Source organism: Haliaeetus leucocephalus, unplaced genomic scaffold (assembly GCF_000737465.1).
Source record: "Haliaeetus leucocephalus isolate CR32 unplaced genomic scaffold, Haliaeetus_leucocephalus-4.0 Scaffold636, whole genome shotgun sequence".
Taxonomy (NCBI): domain Eukaryota; kingdom Metazoa; phylum Chordata; class Aves; order Accipitriformes; family Accipitridae; genus Haliaeetus; species Haliaeetus leucocephalus.
Genome location: NW_010973072.1, coordinates 5,736,093 through 5,755,007, shown reverse-complemented (window position 1 = coordinate 5,755,007; position 18,915 = coordinate 5,736,093). Strand labels below are relative to the sequence as shown.

Here is an 18,915-nt window from a genome sequence, read left to right as displayed (position 1 = left end):
GATTGCACTACTTTCCTGTCCTTTTCCTCTATCCTTCCTATCCTCTCTCTTTTTTTGCCTGTAGATCTATTGGTCTCAGACCACATTAGCCAAGTTTTTGATTCAGGTGAATTTTCACAAGAAAAGTACAAAAGTTCTGCATTGTTATCCAAACTTTTCAGTAGAAAACAATAGAGATTTTGAAACTGTTATACATTCATACCTTCTGTCTGGACGTATAGAGCAAGAGTTAAATACACTCAGTTTTTAACCACTTGCAGACTCTCAAGGCCATGATTCCTCCCAAGAGGTACCTCTTGAGTACATCCCAAGATCACAAAGAGGTTTTTTTCATGATGCCAGCCAGGCCTGGGTTTGTGACCATGCTGACATCAAGCTAGCCAGACTGCACGTTGCAGAGTTCATATTGGCTTCATGAGAGCTTTGAGAGGAAATAGCAACCAGCCTACATCAGGCCCGCCGATATATATTTAACCTGACAACAACTTTTGAACAAATAGACACAGACCAAGTTCACCCTGACCTGGTATTCATGTCATAGGGCAATGGCATTTTTCATATGCTAACATTCAGAGTTGCATTTACTGATTTACTGATCCCCATAGCAGATTAATGAGTGCGTGTAGTCCATTTTCCTTTGCATTCATTGATAGTGGCTTGAGGCTGGATTCATTTGCAACAAAAGAAATTTAATAAGGGACGTGTTCTGTATTTCTCCATGTGTTTGAGGCAAACCATATTCATTTAAGTGCCTCTTACTCTGCATGATCCCTTTGTTCGGGTGTAGTCCACTGTGCTTAATTCTCTTCTTTAATGGGGGCTGGGGGTGGAGGAAGAAGCATTCTTATTGCTTTGTAGCAACTGTAGCTATAGTACATTAATATCACTCTTCATAATGTGGCCATACATGGTAAGAAGTTTAGATAACTGAAAAAGTGATGCTTTACCAGAGGCAGTATTAAATTAATTTCCACACAGCTGCTTTCTTCTGAACTACAGATGTCCTAAAAATTTGGCTGTCTAATTTTAGAAGAGAGCTACTCATCCCACAGTGACTTGCTGCTGTGGAAATTCAGTTCATGGGAAAGCAGCAAGTCACAGTAATCTCTTTTCTGGATCGTGTTCAGGACCTGCATTAAACTCAGTATCTAAGACTCAAGTGCTTGTGAAAACAAGAGAAAACAGTGCCATTGCTATTAATTTGCATTGTGTTCCTGAATGAGACTGACCAATACCTTGGTAGTGAGGACAAGCTGATCCCTGGGAAGCTATTTTAAAGCTACACTCCAGACTCCAAATCATATAACTTAGCAGAGTGCAATTTGAAGTTGGACTATTCATGCATGTATGCAATGCAATGTGTGCATTGCAGTGTCTGATTCAGCACAACAGGAGAGAAGAGAGTTGAAAAGGCCAATGAAGATGTATTTTATTTAAAAAGTGAAATATTTTTATGTGAATCAGTTCAAACTGCACAGCCAAACCCTTACATGCTCAATGGAAGAGGATATTTTCCTCATTTCTTGTTAAGAATTTCTTTATTTGTTGCAGCCTCCAGAATTCCTTAAGTACTGACCAGTGGCTACTGACTAAATTCACCTTTTCCTTTCATTGTCTGCTGGCATTTACATCTCTGAATAATGCGAGGACATTCTGTGCCTATTTTATATTCTCAGATGAGTGCCTGGAGTACAACAAGGTAATAGTGAGTTGAGATTTACTTACTGTTTTCCTAACTGCACCAGAATTCTACTCTCCTTCTGCCTTAACACATACACCACCAGGGAATAATCAGCAGAAGGTAGAGGAAACAAGACAGAGCAACACACACTTACTGAAAGAACAGATAAGTAATCCATCTCCGAGCATCTATAGCCTGACTGATAGGTGCACTCTGTTCATCCATTATTTGTCCATTTTTGAGCCAGAGAATCTTTTTTTCAATGGTGCCAAATTTGTCCCACCAAAGAATGTCAGAGACTGTATCTGAGGGAACGGGTTAATGAGCTGTAAGACCAGTCCCACCAAAAGTGGTCACTGAATGTTGTGTGGCAATAAAACACCCAGTGTTCAGATATTTCAATTTTTTGGCCACCTGAGACCACATGATCCTGGTTTCCTTTGGTGCTTTTGCAGTATTTGATTATTTATGTGAAAAGTGGAGAAGAGGTATTTCTGCATAAATTATTCTTATTTCCAGCTCATCAACCATGTTTTTACTCCATGTTTAAATGGCTATTGCTCACGTAAGCAATCCTGACATGCCTAAAGCTACAAGTGGATGGAGATCTTTTATCTGAACACCTTCATGAAATCCAAGTCCCAGGACATACAAAGGTAGCTCATCACAAATTTTTATACACATCATTTGGACACTCATTCAGAAAGCATGAACAATCCAACTTCAAATTCCACTCTGCTAAGTTGTAAGAGTTGGAGTCCATCCTGTTGCTTAATGAGAGTTTCCTAGAGCTCAAATTGGCCTCACTATCCTGAGGTATTGGTTATATTTATTCAGTCACAGTTTTCTGCAAGCCTGGCTCAGTAACGGTTAATTTTCTTTCCTGAGTTTCAGGGAGTGCCAAGTGACTAACTTTGTTTTGAGCTTCTTGCAAAAATTAAAAAATAGCCCAGACCCACTTTTATAAAGCCCTGCAGGACTGGGGGAAAGACCACTCAGCTGCTGGAGAGGTGCACAGACATACATGTAAAACAGAGAATACAAGTATTTCTACAGTTTAACATGATTTTATATTTCTTTCATAAACTTTCTTCTTCCACTCTCTCACACACACATACACACACAAACCTTTGAGGAACTGACTGGACATGACTTAAGAAGAGATAATTCAGCCAGTTTAAATTTTTGCAACCCCTTACCCCCCCCTAAATCTCCAAACAATGGACAGAATTCCTTCCTGAAACTCAGACCAAGAAAGCCTTCAGTGATGCTGGGAGTTGTAGTCTCCTGTGGGATGAAATCAGATCTAATTGATTGGATATAGTGAAGCTAGAAGGAGGATGTAATTGGCAGCAGACTCACCATCACATCTCTGAGTCTACAGCTCCCAGCATTTCTTGAAGCTTCACAGTTCTTTGATCCCGAAGGAAATAGTAGACAGTGTTCCAGCTCTGCTTGCAGCTGTAAAACTCCAAAGTGAGATTCTGCAAATATGACACTCAAGGAATAAATATCTCCTGTTTAGGTCACTGTTACTATATAGAAAATACTGTGGTCGCAAGTGTGCCAATGAGCAAGGCAACATCACCCTCAAAAAGGTGCAGCATGTGAGAAAACTATCTGGTTTGTTTGTCCTTTACAACTACACACACACAGGGATCCAAAGGGGAAGATCACCATAAGGTTAACTCCTAAGGTGTTATCTTTGAACCATCCTCCTGTCTGATGTGTAATTTGGTGTTGCCTTCTCTTAAGCTTCAGATCTTCACTTTCTATAGAAATTATTATAACTCTATGCTGATACAAGATCTGTCTTATGAGAGTAGAAGTGACTTCACAACTGCCCCCTAAGAATCTGATACCTATCTCACCAGAAAATGAGATTCTGTACTGTTCCCTATAGTTTGTTGTGCTTTGGGATGGAAAGAAATACTGTAACTGGAAAAACGGAAACACACAACAGGGAAAAAGGCCTGCCTGTGTATTCACAGGGGTTGATACAGTCAACTTTTAGAAAAAGTAGAACTATGGAACTATTGAACATGATGTGTTTGTGTTACTTCACTTTCCCATGCCACCCACACTGTTACACTGACAGGTAAATATTCATGTTTCTTTGGAATGCTTAAAAAGGAATTGTTCTTTCATTTCAAAAAGTAAAGAAATTTTCAGCTACTACTTCCATAAGCAGTTGCACAAAAATGGATTAAAAAAATCTGGGACATGGGAGTAGCTCGCTGGATTTAACACCATGAAAACAGGCAAGGAAGTACAGATTAATGCATCGTTTGTCATATCCAGAGGGTGATTCAGTTAATGATTTCATATATCTAGATGTATCTTCAGTGTCATGGGTAATGCTACACTAGGCAACCTGTCCAATTCAACACTGGAACTATGGATCCGTCTCAAGGAAGTAGGACATAAAAGCTTAGTATCTTTTTATTATTATTATTTACTTAGCCCAGCATGGCTGGAGAATTCGCAGCTTTTGAGTGTTCATTTGTTAAGGAAGTCTTTCATACTTTAATCCTTGCTTCTCCTTCAGGCACAGGAGAAAAGCCAAGAAGCACTCAGTAGCAAGCCTCACTTTACCATCCCCCTGTTAGCACTGCTGCCTCAGCCTTCCCATTTCCCAACTAGATGAAGTGCCGGTGTCACCTGTTCCACCTATGCCTTCTTCTGAGACCCCCCCAAACTTCACATCCTGCTCGGTGTGTGCAAACTTTCAAGGCTGTTTCTTGCTTCCACTAAATCATTTAATTGTTTTCTCTGTTATTCACCAGATTGGCTTCTGATACCTGCAGGCACTCTGTCATAAGTAAATAAAAAATGCTTGGGGAGTCTTGATTAAAATATTTTCCTATTTTATTATCCAGCAAACTCATTTCTTCTTCCAGTGAGGTAGCTGTATTTTAATTATAAATATGCTGTTTGTGCAAAGCCTCAGTATCTTGAGCAAGATCAGCTGCATTGCTGACATTCTTTTACAGCCTTTTAAAGAAACAACATTTTACTATAAAATCTACAGGGTGTTATTCTTTCTGAGACTGGGGAATTCTGCTGTACATAATCAGGCATCAAAGCAGCCATTGCCTATGCCATCCTTTAGCAAATAAACGGAGCCATGAAAAGGTAACCCTTCGGGGCTAAATTGGTCTTGGCAGAAGCGACATTTAGACTGCTGGGACGAAATTGCAAATAGTCCTTCTCTCACAAGAAGCAGTTTTAATACCAAAATAAGATGCTCTTAAAACATTTCCATCTACGTTGTCTCATTTTTAAGACCTTAGCAACATGTTGAACTTGTGAAAGAAAGGAAATCTGACCTTCAGGTCCATTTAGTTTAGGTTTATCTCAGTATTTTTAGTTTTCTGGGTTTGATTCACACCTAGTGAATTTGTTTTGTCTGAATTTGGTCCACTACCTGGTTTTATGGTGAATGAAGCATATTTATAAGGATCTAATAAATTCTCAGCCTGTTTTTCATGCCAAAATAGCAAATTTAAATGTGTGCATCCTTAATTCTTGTTCCCGAAGTTGATATTCATTCCACCCCTGTTCCCTACAGTGGATTCCCTATAAAGGAGAAGTGGCAATTTTTTCTTGTTACCAGTATGTATTTTAAAACTGAGGAAATGAAACTGTCACCAATAAAGTCAGAAAAGTTCAGATTATAAACACCACTCCATAATCCATCAGTTATACATCACAGAGAACTCAAACTCTTCCACTAAAAATTATGTTGGTTCTCTGGAAACTAGTTGATTTTTAAAATCCTTATTATGTGATAATGAATCAAAATGAAACAAAAAGTAATTTTCTCCTTTTATAACACACAACAGGCAGATCCAAAGTAACAGTAATGTGAGTCCAGTTGACTGCTACAGAATGCTAGTCTTTCAGGTTTTTTTTACTGTCTTTTTCTTGTCTTTTGTCTTTGAGGACTGCAGTCAGCTTAAGCTGACTTCAGTTTACAGTAACTAGCTTTATTTCCATCTATTGAGATCAATGATGGCCACAGGACTGAAACTAGTAAATCTATATCAAGTGTGGGTTATTCAAACCTATTTCTATGAAACGTTAATGAATTATGCACGAGATTTTTTACACATTAAGTGATGTGAAGACATGAGTGAGTGAAACTTTACACCTAGGCAAAAACACTAAATAAAAGTGAACCAATAAAAACCAAAGTTCTGCTCAGGCGAAGACAAAATTTAACAAAGTTAAGCATTTTCACTTGCAACCCTTCTTAAATATCCGTCTCTGTAACTGTTTTATTTTACACTATAAACATATATCTACATATAAACATACTTCTCATTCTGCAATGCAGATTTTTTATTTATTATTTAAGAGTAGAGGTTGATCATAAAGGTATGAAAATAACTGTGAATACTTGCAGATAAATAGTAACACTGTGGGATCCCAGCTAAAGTCTAGATTTAATCTGAAGTGTGACTTTTGCAGTTCCAACCATGGAGCCTACACATCAATTGCACTGGTTGTTCTGAACATACTCCACTCATTTTTTTTCCTCCTGGACTATTAGCTGTGCAGGTCATTTACAGCAATATTTCTGAAATAAGAGTTTCTTACGGGTGTTCAACATGTGATATCCTGCAAGTGGTTCTCAGAAGTGCCAAATGATCAAAACTTACAACTTTACTGGTGTCCCAAATCCCCCCATAGCTCTTTTTCAAAAAATTAACGGAGATTTTGAAAATCCGTCTTGACTTCATCATCATTTTTAAATACCTGCAGTGCTTAGAAAGTGTTCTAAACTCAGCACATGGAAGTGAAGTTCTAAATTATTTTAAAGTGTCAACTTTGAATGAATTCTGGGGAAAAAGTCTTGAACATAATTTTCTTGAAATAAAATTTTCTTGAATTAAAAGTTCCTCTAACTAAAGGATTTCAGAGGCCAGTTTTATTTAATGAGTAGTCTTTCATGCTGACAATATTCAAAGATAAATCAGGTTATAATAAATGATCCAGGATTTTTTATTTTTAAAACTCAAAAGGTGAAAATGAAAAGTAGCTTTTTAAGGAAGGGCTTTGATTTAAATTTTACCAAGAACTGACCAAAGGATAATGGAATGAAGCCAGAGAGTACAATTCTGAAATCCCACTACAATCAATATGCTTAATTCAGGAATAGATTTAGGAATTTAGGGTTTGGGAAGCAAACTCAGTGAGAAACAAAATTCAATTCCTATACTCATACTTTGTTTTCCATAGTTCTATGGATTCACATTGGGGTTATTTTTGTGTGAAAGTATTGTTTCTTCAAGTACATGAGAATCTGCCTCCATGCAGACAACAGAGCTGTAAACTATTACGTTCAACCTTGGTGCATCTATAATGTTTGTGACATGAACTTTCAGGTTTGGCGTGGTAATATTAAGCAGTTATGAGGATTACTTTGTTGAAAGTCAAGTTTACTGAAGTAAACAAATAATACTTTTTTTTTTTTGTGGTTCTAACCAAATTAAAAAACTCAAAACTTTAATATTCTTCAGCTTTGTACATGGATATATGTCAATAGCAGTAGTGTGATGTTCTTCAGAATTACCCATGAATACCAGTGAAGACTACTAAGACAACTGATAGGAATGAATCCCTTATTAACAATATAATATAAATAGCAGCAGTTATCTGTCTGCTATTTTGGTTCTGCAGGGATGTTCTAAAGACAGTAAATGTGTTTAAGAGAGAAATTACACAGATAAAAGCCACAGAGATCATTGCTTTACTCCTACACATTCATACTATAATAACAAAAGGCTTGAGGCACAGAGGGAGGAAGAGCAATAACATGATTTGTAATGCATAGTTAATTTTTCCAAAAGTCCTTCCTCTGACAGCTTATTTGAAGAAGGATAAGAGGAAAAGAAAAGCTGAAAAAAAAATTAAATCTGATATGTAGTAGCTATGATACTACAGGATCAAAAAAAAAAAATCATGAAAATAACGGTCTGTCCTATCCTAATGATAATATTAAGTACATTAGGTAATTTTTATAGTGGGAAAGTTTGCAAAGCTTCCGAGGCTATGGAAGGTGATCCTGTGAAAACTTCACCTTCCCTTGCAAGGGACGTACTACAGTGGGGGAGAAAGATCTGAAGCTCAGCACTGCTGGTTCTCCTTTTCACAAGTGATGGTTATGATTGCAATTCCTGGAAAAAAAGGTAGGAGTGGGAGCTGAACATCCCGATATGGCAAAAGTCTTGTGTGTGCACACACTATTAAATATGAATTGAAGTGAGCTTCATTACTAATCCTTCTTTGACTGTCAGTCAGTCTCAAATGCTTTTGCTTTATGTGAAGGCTGCTCAGAGTGTTCTGTTCAGAGCAGGCATTAGTGAGGGTTTGCCTTTGGGTTTGCCCAATCTGCATGAAAACCTTATGAAACCGATTTTCTTCTGACAGTGCAAGTGTGGCAATTACCAGGGAACACTATTTCTTTTCAGTTTGACACACGTCTGGTTTGGAAACCTCTGACAATTATGCACAAGACTTTAATAATACAAATGCCACGCAGTCTAGTAGTACAGAGGCAGGAAGAGAAGGAAAGGAGAATAAAAAACAAGAATGGAATGTGTGCAAGTACAGCTATGGAATTACTTCTTGATTTTTTTTCTCTTGCTTAATAACTGTCTCTTAAAAAGGATTTGTTCTGGCAAAAAAAAAAATAGAAAAAGATCACTTTCTAATAGAAACAACTTATAGCCCAGCTAATTTTGGAAAAACAAATCAACTTCAATCCAGAATGATTGCTAAAAATTCTTTAAAATTACAGCAGTTAAGAAACAGATCAAATAAAAATAACTCCTGCAAAAAATAGTTATTACATCACTGGGACTTTTTTCATTTAACCAGTACAATTCAAAAGGCCTTTAGACCTCACTCTGTAATTGGAAAGAATAGTGTAAATCTAGTATGACACCAGTTGAAAGACAGAAAAACGCAGGTTTATTTCAGCACTAAAACCACGTCTTAATTATGTATTCAGAGACCTGAACTGGGTCTTCTGTGTTCTCATGCAGCTTTCTACATCATCACAGCTAAGAGTATTTGTAGCTGATTCAGACATATGTTTAAGAGTTATAACCAGCAGTATACCAAAGGAAACAAAACCATCTAATAAAAAGTATTAAAACTGAAAATGAAATTCAGCACACAGAAGAATGCCAACAGCAATGTGTGAAAAAAATGAAATTAGGTTCGTGCTAAGAACAGTTATTACAAATAAATGTGGTCAGGAATATAACAGCTTTTTCAGTCAACGTTAAATGAGATAAATTGACACCTTAAGGAAAAACAAACATGCATTTTTAGATGCTGAATCACATTGCAGAACACTGTGAAATTTTTTTCCGACGTGACCCACATACTACTCAGTGTGCAGCCTGCTAGGACAGTCCACCTGGTTTGCGGTCCACTCCCAGCAGCAAGGCACATTGCTGTGTGCAGACTGCCTGAATTACTCTGACTGCAGTAGTAGGGCCTATTATTGCACATGACTGCACAGTTTTTCTGCAAATGTACATGAAGCAATGCTCCTGGAATAGTGAGGAAGCCCTGCCCTTAAACAAACTGAAAGTCCTCACCGACCAAAAAGGTTACAAACAATTTCTTATTATTGTTGATGTATGAAAGCCTTGCTGCAAACTTTTGACAAAATCAGATTTGTCCTGACTTGTTTGAGAAGCCTTAAAAACTACCTAGTGAAAAAGCAAGCAAGATTACTGAAGGAAGAAGTGGAAGAAGCCTTTCAAGCAAATCTCCTAAGTGTTAACCTCTTTGGCTTCGGACAGCATTTTTAGAAAGCAAGCCAAACCCTCATTTCCTATAATCAGTTTATGCTGCAGTCATGCTTTATTCAGAAGTTAAGCATGACAGCATGACTCCGTAGATAGTTTCTATTACAAAAGGCAAGTTTTCTTACCACATATAAGGTTTCCAGTAAAACTCAAACTAATAAATATGCCTAAATGAGATAAAAGGAAATAAATATTTCACAGTAGAACTTTTCATATGTATTTGCCATTGTAGATGCCATGAAAGGACATGAGCTTAGAGGCCTTTAGGAAAAAAAAGAAAAAAACCAAAAAAGAAAAAAACAGATTTACAGTTACAGGACAGCCACTGGCTGCATTTTCAAAGAAAAGTCAGAGATTTGAATACATAATTCTCTTAGACTTCTTTTACAATTTCATCCATTGGTTCAAGAATAGAACTGGCAATCTTATTTCATTCTCAAGTTTATCATTCATTGCACGATACTGAACCAGCAATTTAACATCTTGATGCTTGAATGTAAAATGTTAAATCGCTTGAGGGTATAACAAAGTAGTGTAATCTTTGTCTATCTGCATGCAACAGATTTCAGGTCTCCTGAAAACATTTACAATTTTAATGTTAATTTAACATGACGTAGCCACCATTTGTTTCCAGGTTGACAGAACCTATTGATTCTGGTAAATCAGAAAAGCTCTGCTTTTCTTACATTGGTTAGATACAAGTATTCTGCATATCATTGGTCTCTACATTAGGTACAATGTGTGTGTGTGTCTGGGGTATTTTGACCAAAACCAAATCATGATATCACTGCAGCACTTTGCAAAATTGAATCATAAATATTGCAATTTAATACTATGTAAATCAATGCAGTCAAGTATACAAAACCCAACTGGAAAAGCTGTTTTACATGTCCAAGGAGAAACTTGCCTAAACTTACACAGTAAATAAATGTTTGTAAAAAGAAAAAGAAAAAAAAATAGACTTTGCAGTGCCGTGCTTTTTTGGCACATTGTTGGAAGAGGGATGCTTCTGCTCACAGACATGTGGCTACTCTTGTGTTCCAGGGAACTGTAACCCTGTACATGAGGTACCACACATGATGTCTGATGCCTGAGGAGTTAATCAAATTCTGTCTTAGCGTTCCCAACCAAGCAGCAGCCTTCGCTGCCTGTAGTGGATAAAGAGAACATTGCTGAGACTGGAGGCTCTACTTACCAAGTCTAATTACATTTCTATTCTAAACCATTCCTAATGCGTTTCAAAATCCAGAAATATTCTGGCCTCTTCAGCCTTTCAGAAACTGTCATGAAAGTAATCGATAGAAGAGATGTTTGGGCCTACATATTCATGTTTCATCATGTCTTGTATCATGAAAGTAGAATTTTGTTTCACTGGGAAAACAAAATGCAGTCTTGTGTCTGGAGGTGGACAAGCTCCTTTCAAACAATGTCTGCAGAAAAAAAGATTGATATGGTATGTCTTTTCACGCCTGGTCTCTCTCCAGATCACTATAAGAAATGAATAAAGTGCTAAAGAGGGCCAGGAGAGGAATAACACAGAGCCACAAAAAGTAGGTTCTACCAAAATTATGAAAATAATTTATGGGTGGTTCTATGCATTATCTATTTTTCTTTACCTCTATCAGTAATAGGGAATAAAAATCATGAGAAAGAATCCACAGACATAAAGTATTATCTTCCTTTTCAGAATGTCTTAAATAAAGGCAAGCTGGTGTTAGAACTTTGGGGGGAAGAAAGGCAAATATTTAGGACAGAAGTCAATGCATTGCAGCCCACAGGCTGAATTCTGCATTTTCAGAGCTCAATACAAGAATGGCGGAGGGATGCAAAATTTATTTTAAATGGCCTTCGCCCTTCCTTAGAATTTAGTATAGTTTAAAATTGCCCCACCTTATACACAGCCACTCCAGTGCCCATGAGATGAGACTAGCTAGTGACCAACCATGAAGTAGCTACATTCCTTCCTCTTGGCCACAGACACATCTGTCATATCATCCTACCCACTGCTGGCATTATATGAATAGAATTGTTTCTACCTGCCACATCTAGCTATATTCTGTTTTCAACAGACTTCATGTTATGCATGGCAAATCCTTCTACGCTCCATGATGCTTAGTGAACCCCTTCATTCAAAATACAGGTCATTAGTTATTTGTTTTACTGGATGGAACACACTTTTCAGTGAATTTATTGGACCCACTTCATACCTGGGGACAGCTAATATGAACTCAGTCCATGTTCCTTTTTTCCCCTAACCTGAGAAAAAACTTGTAATAGTGTAGAAAATGATACTACTTTGATTTTGAGTTGAACTCCTGCAAAAATTCTCCCACAGAGTTGGCTTACATCTTGGAAGCCTTTGAACATATTGTCTTAGATGCCAGCTTAGAAAAGCAAATGAATAAGTGATCACACATTCAGACAGGTTCAACAACAGCACCACCAAAGGCAGCATCCTAGTACTTCCCTGGGCAAAATTCTCGTGTTGTCTTTGAGCCAATATTCATTACCCTTTTGTCTTTCCTTGACTTTTCATTTTCATTACCTAGAGAGAGAAATGTAAGGTTCCCATAGCTTCAGGTAACTACACTAATGTCTCAGCAAAGTCATGGCTGTAGAAGCAAAGCCTTGTTATAAACTGTTAAATATTACATAGAGATAGCTTTACTGTTAAGCAGAAAACATCTACAAATACACTATTAGTGTATTTTAGCTGTTATCTGGTGCGTGATTGCCTGTCCCCAGCATTTTCCATTGGCTTGCTTTCTGTATCTCTAGCCCTAAATTTGAAATACAGTCTCTCTGTGGCTAGAATAAAGCTCTGCATTTCACAAAGTAGTTCTTAAAATATGTTCAGATAACGAACATCTACTAAGAAACAGGGTTCCCTATATATTTTTGTATCTTCTGACTGTGACTGCAAGCTCTCACTGAAGATTTTTTTTTTTTTAATGTCTTTAGAGCTTTTATAAGGGCTCACTCCTTTGTGGATTCTCCTCTTTCACTTCAGAGGTTTCTTCCCACTTCTAGGTGCCTACTTTCACAAAAGCTGCAGGACATAACTGTCTTTCAGGATTCTACACTTCTCCCATAGCTGTAAGAAGTGGTGCAAGAGTTCAAAGCCATTTTATGGACCCACAAAGATAGGAGGATTGTCAATGAGGAAATGAGTAAAAAACACTGCTTCAGAATTACCCAAGACCTCCTCATTTAGCTGTACTTTCTACACAGAAATGCTTGTAACTGCAATATTTTACAAGAAAAAGAAAGCATTACACAACACTAATACATGTTCACACAACTGTTTATGCCAGAAGTGGTTACACAGCCACTTTGAAGACTACTTAACTCAGGGAGCAGAACAACATTACATAGCTTTAGGGCCACCTCTCAGCACAGATAACATACACTCAAATAAGCGCAGTGAGAAATTGTGGCCCTATTACAGCCAGAAGGATTTTTGCCACTGATTTTCAAGAAAACATGTCTTCATTCATGGTATTTACTCTATAAGCGACTCACTGGTTTACATGCTTTTGTAATATAACTGTGGATTTTGAAAAAATAAGTGCAACTTCCAAGTTTGGTCATGGCCAATCATCAATCAGCAAAAGAACAAAGCTTGTCTCTCCTCGTGACAGATTTAGGCAGAACGGGGAAACTTGAAGCAAAATGTACCATCAAAAGCCTGTTCCTTTCTGGCCACCTCATCTAAATGAGCCTAAACTCCCTGAAGTTTTTCTAGGCATTCCTATGACCTTGCTATCCCAAGCAGCTTGGTAGCTATCTCCTTTCAAAATCAAAATTCAAGGAAATAGGCAGGGGTCCCAACCCGAGACATTTGACACTGATACTGGCAAAGTCGAGATCAAAATAAAACAGGCAGTTGTGGTCAGTTTCTTTATGGCATCATTGGATTCAGATAAGAGTGAGGAGTGGAGTGATCCACCTTTTAGACGGTAAGTTCATGGTTGTAAAACTGCTCCAACTGAGTGGGATTTAAATCTACATTCCCTACTCAGCAAGGTGCATCCCAGCTTCTGCTAGGATGGTTCCCACCCAGATTCACATCCTAATGAACTTGTGCTGTGGAGCAGAAGAAAATTCAAGATTTATTAGTCTAGAAAGACAAAGGAAGAGAAAGTATCTCTTTAGCTTAATAGTTAAGGTACTCAGCTGGGAGGGAGAAGTCCTGCTTTTGATCCTCACTTTGTTTCTATATTTTTTCAGTTATTCATTTCATGCACAGCAGGAACAAAAGCCCAAGTTCTCCCCCCTCCCAGGCACATGCTTTAGGTTGGAAAAAAATCATATTACAGCATTTTTTTCAGATGAACATCTACAACAGTAACTAAATTTGTGGGTGCATTACCTTAAAGGAGTAAAAACCTTACAAAAATATTGAAACTGAGAACATTTTTATAATTAGCTGCCAAGACTAGAGGGAGGGAACACAAAGAATAACACTCAGAATTAAAGCCCTTCTTTTACTATTGTTCATTTAGCAATTTTGCAATTCTAATTCTTTACTCCTTTTGTAAACATGACAGTGATATCTTTAAATCCTGTTTTACTAATTTATATACAGAAGCCAATGCAAAAGGCACCTCTATAGCACCTTTCATCTGAAAACTCAGTATACTCTACAAAAAGCAATTAAACTTCATAACACTTAACTCCTCTAATGTGTTAACAGCTCATTTTACAGCTGGTGAAACCAAGGCAGAGAGAAGTTGAGTCACGTACCCAAGGTCACATAATAAATCTATCCTGTAACTCCAAAATGTGTCTTTGCATCTTTAAAGTCCACAAAATATTTATAGGGGCTGGTTATAAAGAAAAATGAGCTTCCTGAGATTCACAGTTAATTTTTAAAGTTGTTGGCATCAGGATAGTATAAATATGCTTTTCTTGATAAAATATTTGTTATAAAACCACGCTCAATATTACTTTTCTGAATCTTTTCTGCTTTGAAAATGAGAAGTAAAAAAACCTGTTTCTGCACTATACTAGCATCAGGTCACTCACACTGGGACATAGCACACTGGTATTATAAAACCTATAATCTAGTCAGTATGCAAGAATGAGGACTGCTTCAGGACCTGCCAAAAGCCTTTTTGAACAACTGAACAATCAATGTTTTATCAATGGGGTTTTTTGCTACATATTTGCTACAATGGTTATTTTTCCCTACCCAATTCCGGTACATGTGCCTACGTGTAAGCCTGCACATGCATGCTGAAAGAAAACTGTTTTAAAGAGGTTAAAACATTAGATAAAGAGGCTGGCTTTCACTGTTAGCATTTAACTCCTAGGCATACATAAGAAATTCTCAGGCAAAACCCTGCAAACCATTATTTGATCAGGACAAATACAAACAGCAGCTCTCCCACACTGTCCCTGCCAGACAAAACGCATGCAATCAGCTATTCATCATATGTTTGCCAGCTTTCTTCTTTACTTTGCTGACAAGGATTTACAGATCCAAGCCTGGTTTGTTGTCTTTAAGCTGTATCCAGAGAACAGTTGAGATGTCCCTAGAAAGGGACTAAGGACTAAATTAGCTAAAGCAACTTTAATGTAACCCAATTTACAGAATTAATATTTTTACTTACTGTGTGATCCTCCATAAGAAACAAATAAAAAGTTGAAAATTTTACATATAACATGGCATAAACAAGAGGAAAAATCAATCTCACAGATGTGTCATAGGCACAGTCCCTGTGAGGCTGATTTCTTCCTTGCTTAGTTTTTACAGCGGGGATGTTGTTTATATGCAACAGTAATAGAATTTACTCTTTTGTGAGGACATCAGTCTTTATGTGTTTGGAGATCTGAGTAACATATCTAATGTCTGACAAAATTCAGAGACCCAGGACCATTGCTGGCAGTGGGAAAATGTGTGAGCAAGAAAAAGTAAAAAGAAACCAAGGAAGTGGCTTGAGCTTGTTGTGGCCTTTTTCACTTAGCCATACAAAAGAGAAAAATGGCATGAAAAATCAGGCAATGCAAATATCTGAAAATTTTGGTCATTATTTACATAACTGCATCACCAATGTTATTCTTCTAAACAGAAGTCATTATTTACCTTGTAATTGATCATCAGAGATCTTGGTTACATAAGACAAATTGCTGAAGCTTAACTAAGATCAAATTAAAAGTACAAACTTATAATTTTACTCTATCCTTCCATAAGATTAGCTTAGTTTTTAATTTTTCTATGCAAATTAAACTAATTTAAATGTGAAATAGTCAGACAAATGTATCTATATTAGGAGCTGGACATAATTATGCTGAATTTAAATTACACAAGCTAATGTGACTTTTCATATATAGACAAGGTCTAAGTCATAAGATACAGAAGCTCGGTCCCCTAACCAGCTGACTTGCAGTGCTTATGATGTAAAAATCTATATAAATAAACACCTGTGTGGCTATTCACAATGCCTTTTCTGCAACTGTTTTTCTCAATTATTGATAACAGATCAATGAGAAATTAGCAATACAGATTGCATTTCCCTCCTGGTTTTATTCAACTTATATAATACTGTTTTGTGGCATTCAGTGAATATTAACAAACTAAAAGGACAAGCCACATTTAGAAGTGGAAAAAGCTCTTCCAAGGAGAAATAGATACAACTTCTTGATTATTCAGATTACAGATGTCTAAATGAAACAACTCACCCCAAAATCAAAGCAGAACTTAGCAGGTTCTCTTTGTAACACATTATAGGTCTATCAGCAATTGTAACTGCACATCCTGTACTGAAATTAGAATAGGCCATTATCTACATTCGGTGATTTGCTTAAAACAGAAGACACCTGTATGCTATAGAAAAGCATTCACTCATCGATTAAAAAAAGATACAGGTGGAGATGGGTAAAACATACAAAGCCTAATTTTACAGCACAGACAAGAGCAATTTCAGTTCATCGAAGAGGAAACACCTCTTTAAAGACAAAATTAAGGATTTAAGAGCAATGTCCAGTTGCACAGTCATTATACAAAAAATGTCATGACATGATAAACAGCAACTGCTTTTGGTAATCCTCCCTGTTGAGGGGCCAGTACAAGGGGGATGCAGAACTGAAGCCTAACCTTGGAAGATGAATGTGGTGCTCATGGGAATTTCACTGCCTTGCATAAAGATCCTGTTCAGATCTAGAGAGAAGGAGAAAATTCAGAATGCAACAAAAGCCTCCTAGCAATACTGGGGGGAGAGAAAAAGAGGGAAAATAAACAAAAAACAGTGCAAGGAATTAAAAACCTACTCGTCATGAAGGCAAGAGGAGCTGAGCTGTACGGAAAGCTACAAGTACAAGACTTCTGCAGAGAAGCCTTACGTGGCATAGATTCAAGGAAAATGGATGCATCTAGCCAGGGCACAGCAAAAGTCAAATCTAGGCTGATACAATCATATATTCAAAGCACCAATGCTGATTAACATACTACCATTGTAGTTGATCTACATATTTGGCACTATCTTAAATCAAAATCTAGATTTTTGAAGGGGGTAAATAAACCCTGTTTACATAAAAGCCAAGATCTTAAAAAATGAAATTTAGTTAAGCTCCCCTTAAACCCCTGATACTCAGTCTCAAAACTGAAATGAGTTGCTGGACTGCTGCAGAATGCCTTTAGCTTCCTGAGCATGGTTCATACCTTTAAGCAAGGCCAAATAAATGCCAGCAATAACAACAATCAAACTTTAGCAAAAGCATGCACTGGAAGACACTTATATAGGAAATCACAGAGGACAAAATCCTATATTGAGAACAACAATGTGGTATTTGTTGGCAGGGCTATTGCTGTATTTCTTAGTGGCACTGGCCCCAGAAAACAATGTCAGAACCTGAAATTTAGAATTTTCATTGTCTGTAAAATCACAGGGTAAATACCTAACCTTCAGCAACCCAACGTATTTTCAGGCCCATAAAGCATTAGTGAACTTCCTAGCCTTTAGAGGAACAGATCCTATTCTTCATTTTGCCCTAAGGCATTATTCAACAGAAACGGGTCCACCTCATACACCATTGGACCTTACAACTGGCTTGTTTAAATGTCTGCAGGACACATTGCATTTAAATGGATGTGCTCTCGTACAACAGCACATCCCAAGATGCCTCAATATTTCCAAGAAAGTCTGTGTGCTTCTGAACACTTCCTAAACTTTTTATGCTAAGTGAGATGAGCAGCGGCAAGATTCACAAGACCTGTCCCCATAATGTAAATATCAGCACAACCTCAGTGATTTGGGGCAGGGACAGTCTTTTGTTAAAGGGCAGCAGGTTTTTTTCTGCATATATGAAAAACCTAACATAAGGGCATCCAAAAATATACTACAGAAAGAAAATAAGAGGTGGGAGGTGGCATGGATTTCTCCTGCTGATGGACCTGTAACTGTATCTGGTCCAGAGATGTAACTGTGCATGACCTACTGCAAACTGTGTAACATTTTTCTTGTGTCCAACTGATTTTTTTGTCCCCTCCCCGTTTTAAATCCAAATAGCTGACAAAGTCAACGATGACTTCTACACCAAACGCCGACATCTTGCAGAACTGGCTGCCAAGGGGAGCCTGCCACTCCATCCAGTGCGCCTAGATGAAGAGAGAGCTTACACGATTGACAGTGGCCTAACCAAACAGAACGGGCAGAAGTCCAAAATCGCAAAGATCCACACACACCCGTTAGGTTACAATTCCCACTACAAGACCTGGGATCCCAACGACCAGTCTCTAAGACGGCAAGCATACACAAACAAGGGGAAGCATGGTATGGGAGACCCAACGTTAAGTGACCCACTGACAACCCGGAGCCAGCATTATTTGGGCCCACAGCCATACTTCATAACTAACAGCAAGACAGAAGTAACTGTTTGAGTTTGTTTTCCTTTTTTTTTTTTTAATGAAATCCTTTAAAAACCAACACAAATACACAACACAAACACTCAACTGAAAGGCAAAAAATAAATTTAAAAATACAAAATTAAAAAAAAAAAAGGAAATGGAAGGAAGGAACTTCCACCTGGACACTCTTGGTATCCAGCCAACTGTAGGCCGAAGAGTGGGTTAATACCATTCAGCAATACACACTGAAGGTTGAATTATAAACTCCATTTGTATTTCACAATGGAACACAAACCCTTGTGACTAAATTTTTTACTTGAAACTAAAATCCATGATGAGAAGTAGCACAATCTAGAAAAACTTTATGTCTGCTTAAACATTTACACTATGTTCCTGCCTTGAGACAGAGGAAGAAAGAGAGAACAATATACGGTAGTATATTATTTCAGAGAGGAGTTTTGTATAAAACATATTAATAATCACTAGACCTGTGAAAAGCCAAGAGCAAACACCTTGGTACAACCCCTAACTTCTATTATTGAACTTTCACACCATCC

General features: G+C 37.5%; 1 protein-coding gene across 1 annotated transcript in view; it reads left to right on the top strand.

Moving 5' to 3' along the window:
- The window catches only part of SHISA9 (shisa family member 9), a 192,076-nt gene extending 173,685 nt beyond the window's left edge, over window positions 1–18,391 (top strand). The window contains exon 4 of the mRNA XM_010578482.1: window positions 18,021–18,391. Within this exon, the coding sequence (XP_010576784.1) occupies window positions 18,021–18,391 (371 nt within the window). The remainder of the gene's footprint in view (window positions 1–18,020) is intronic.
- Window positions 18,392–18,915: the final 524 nt, after the last annotated feature.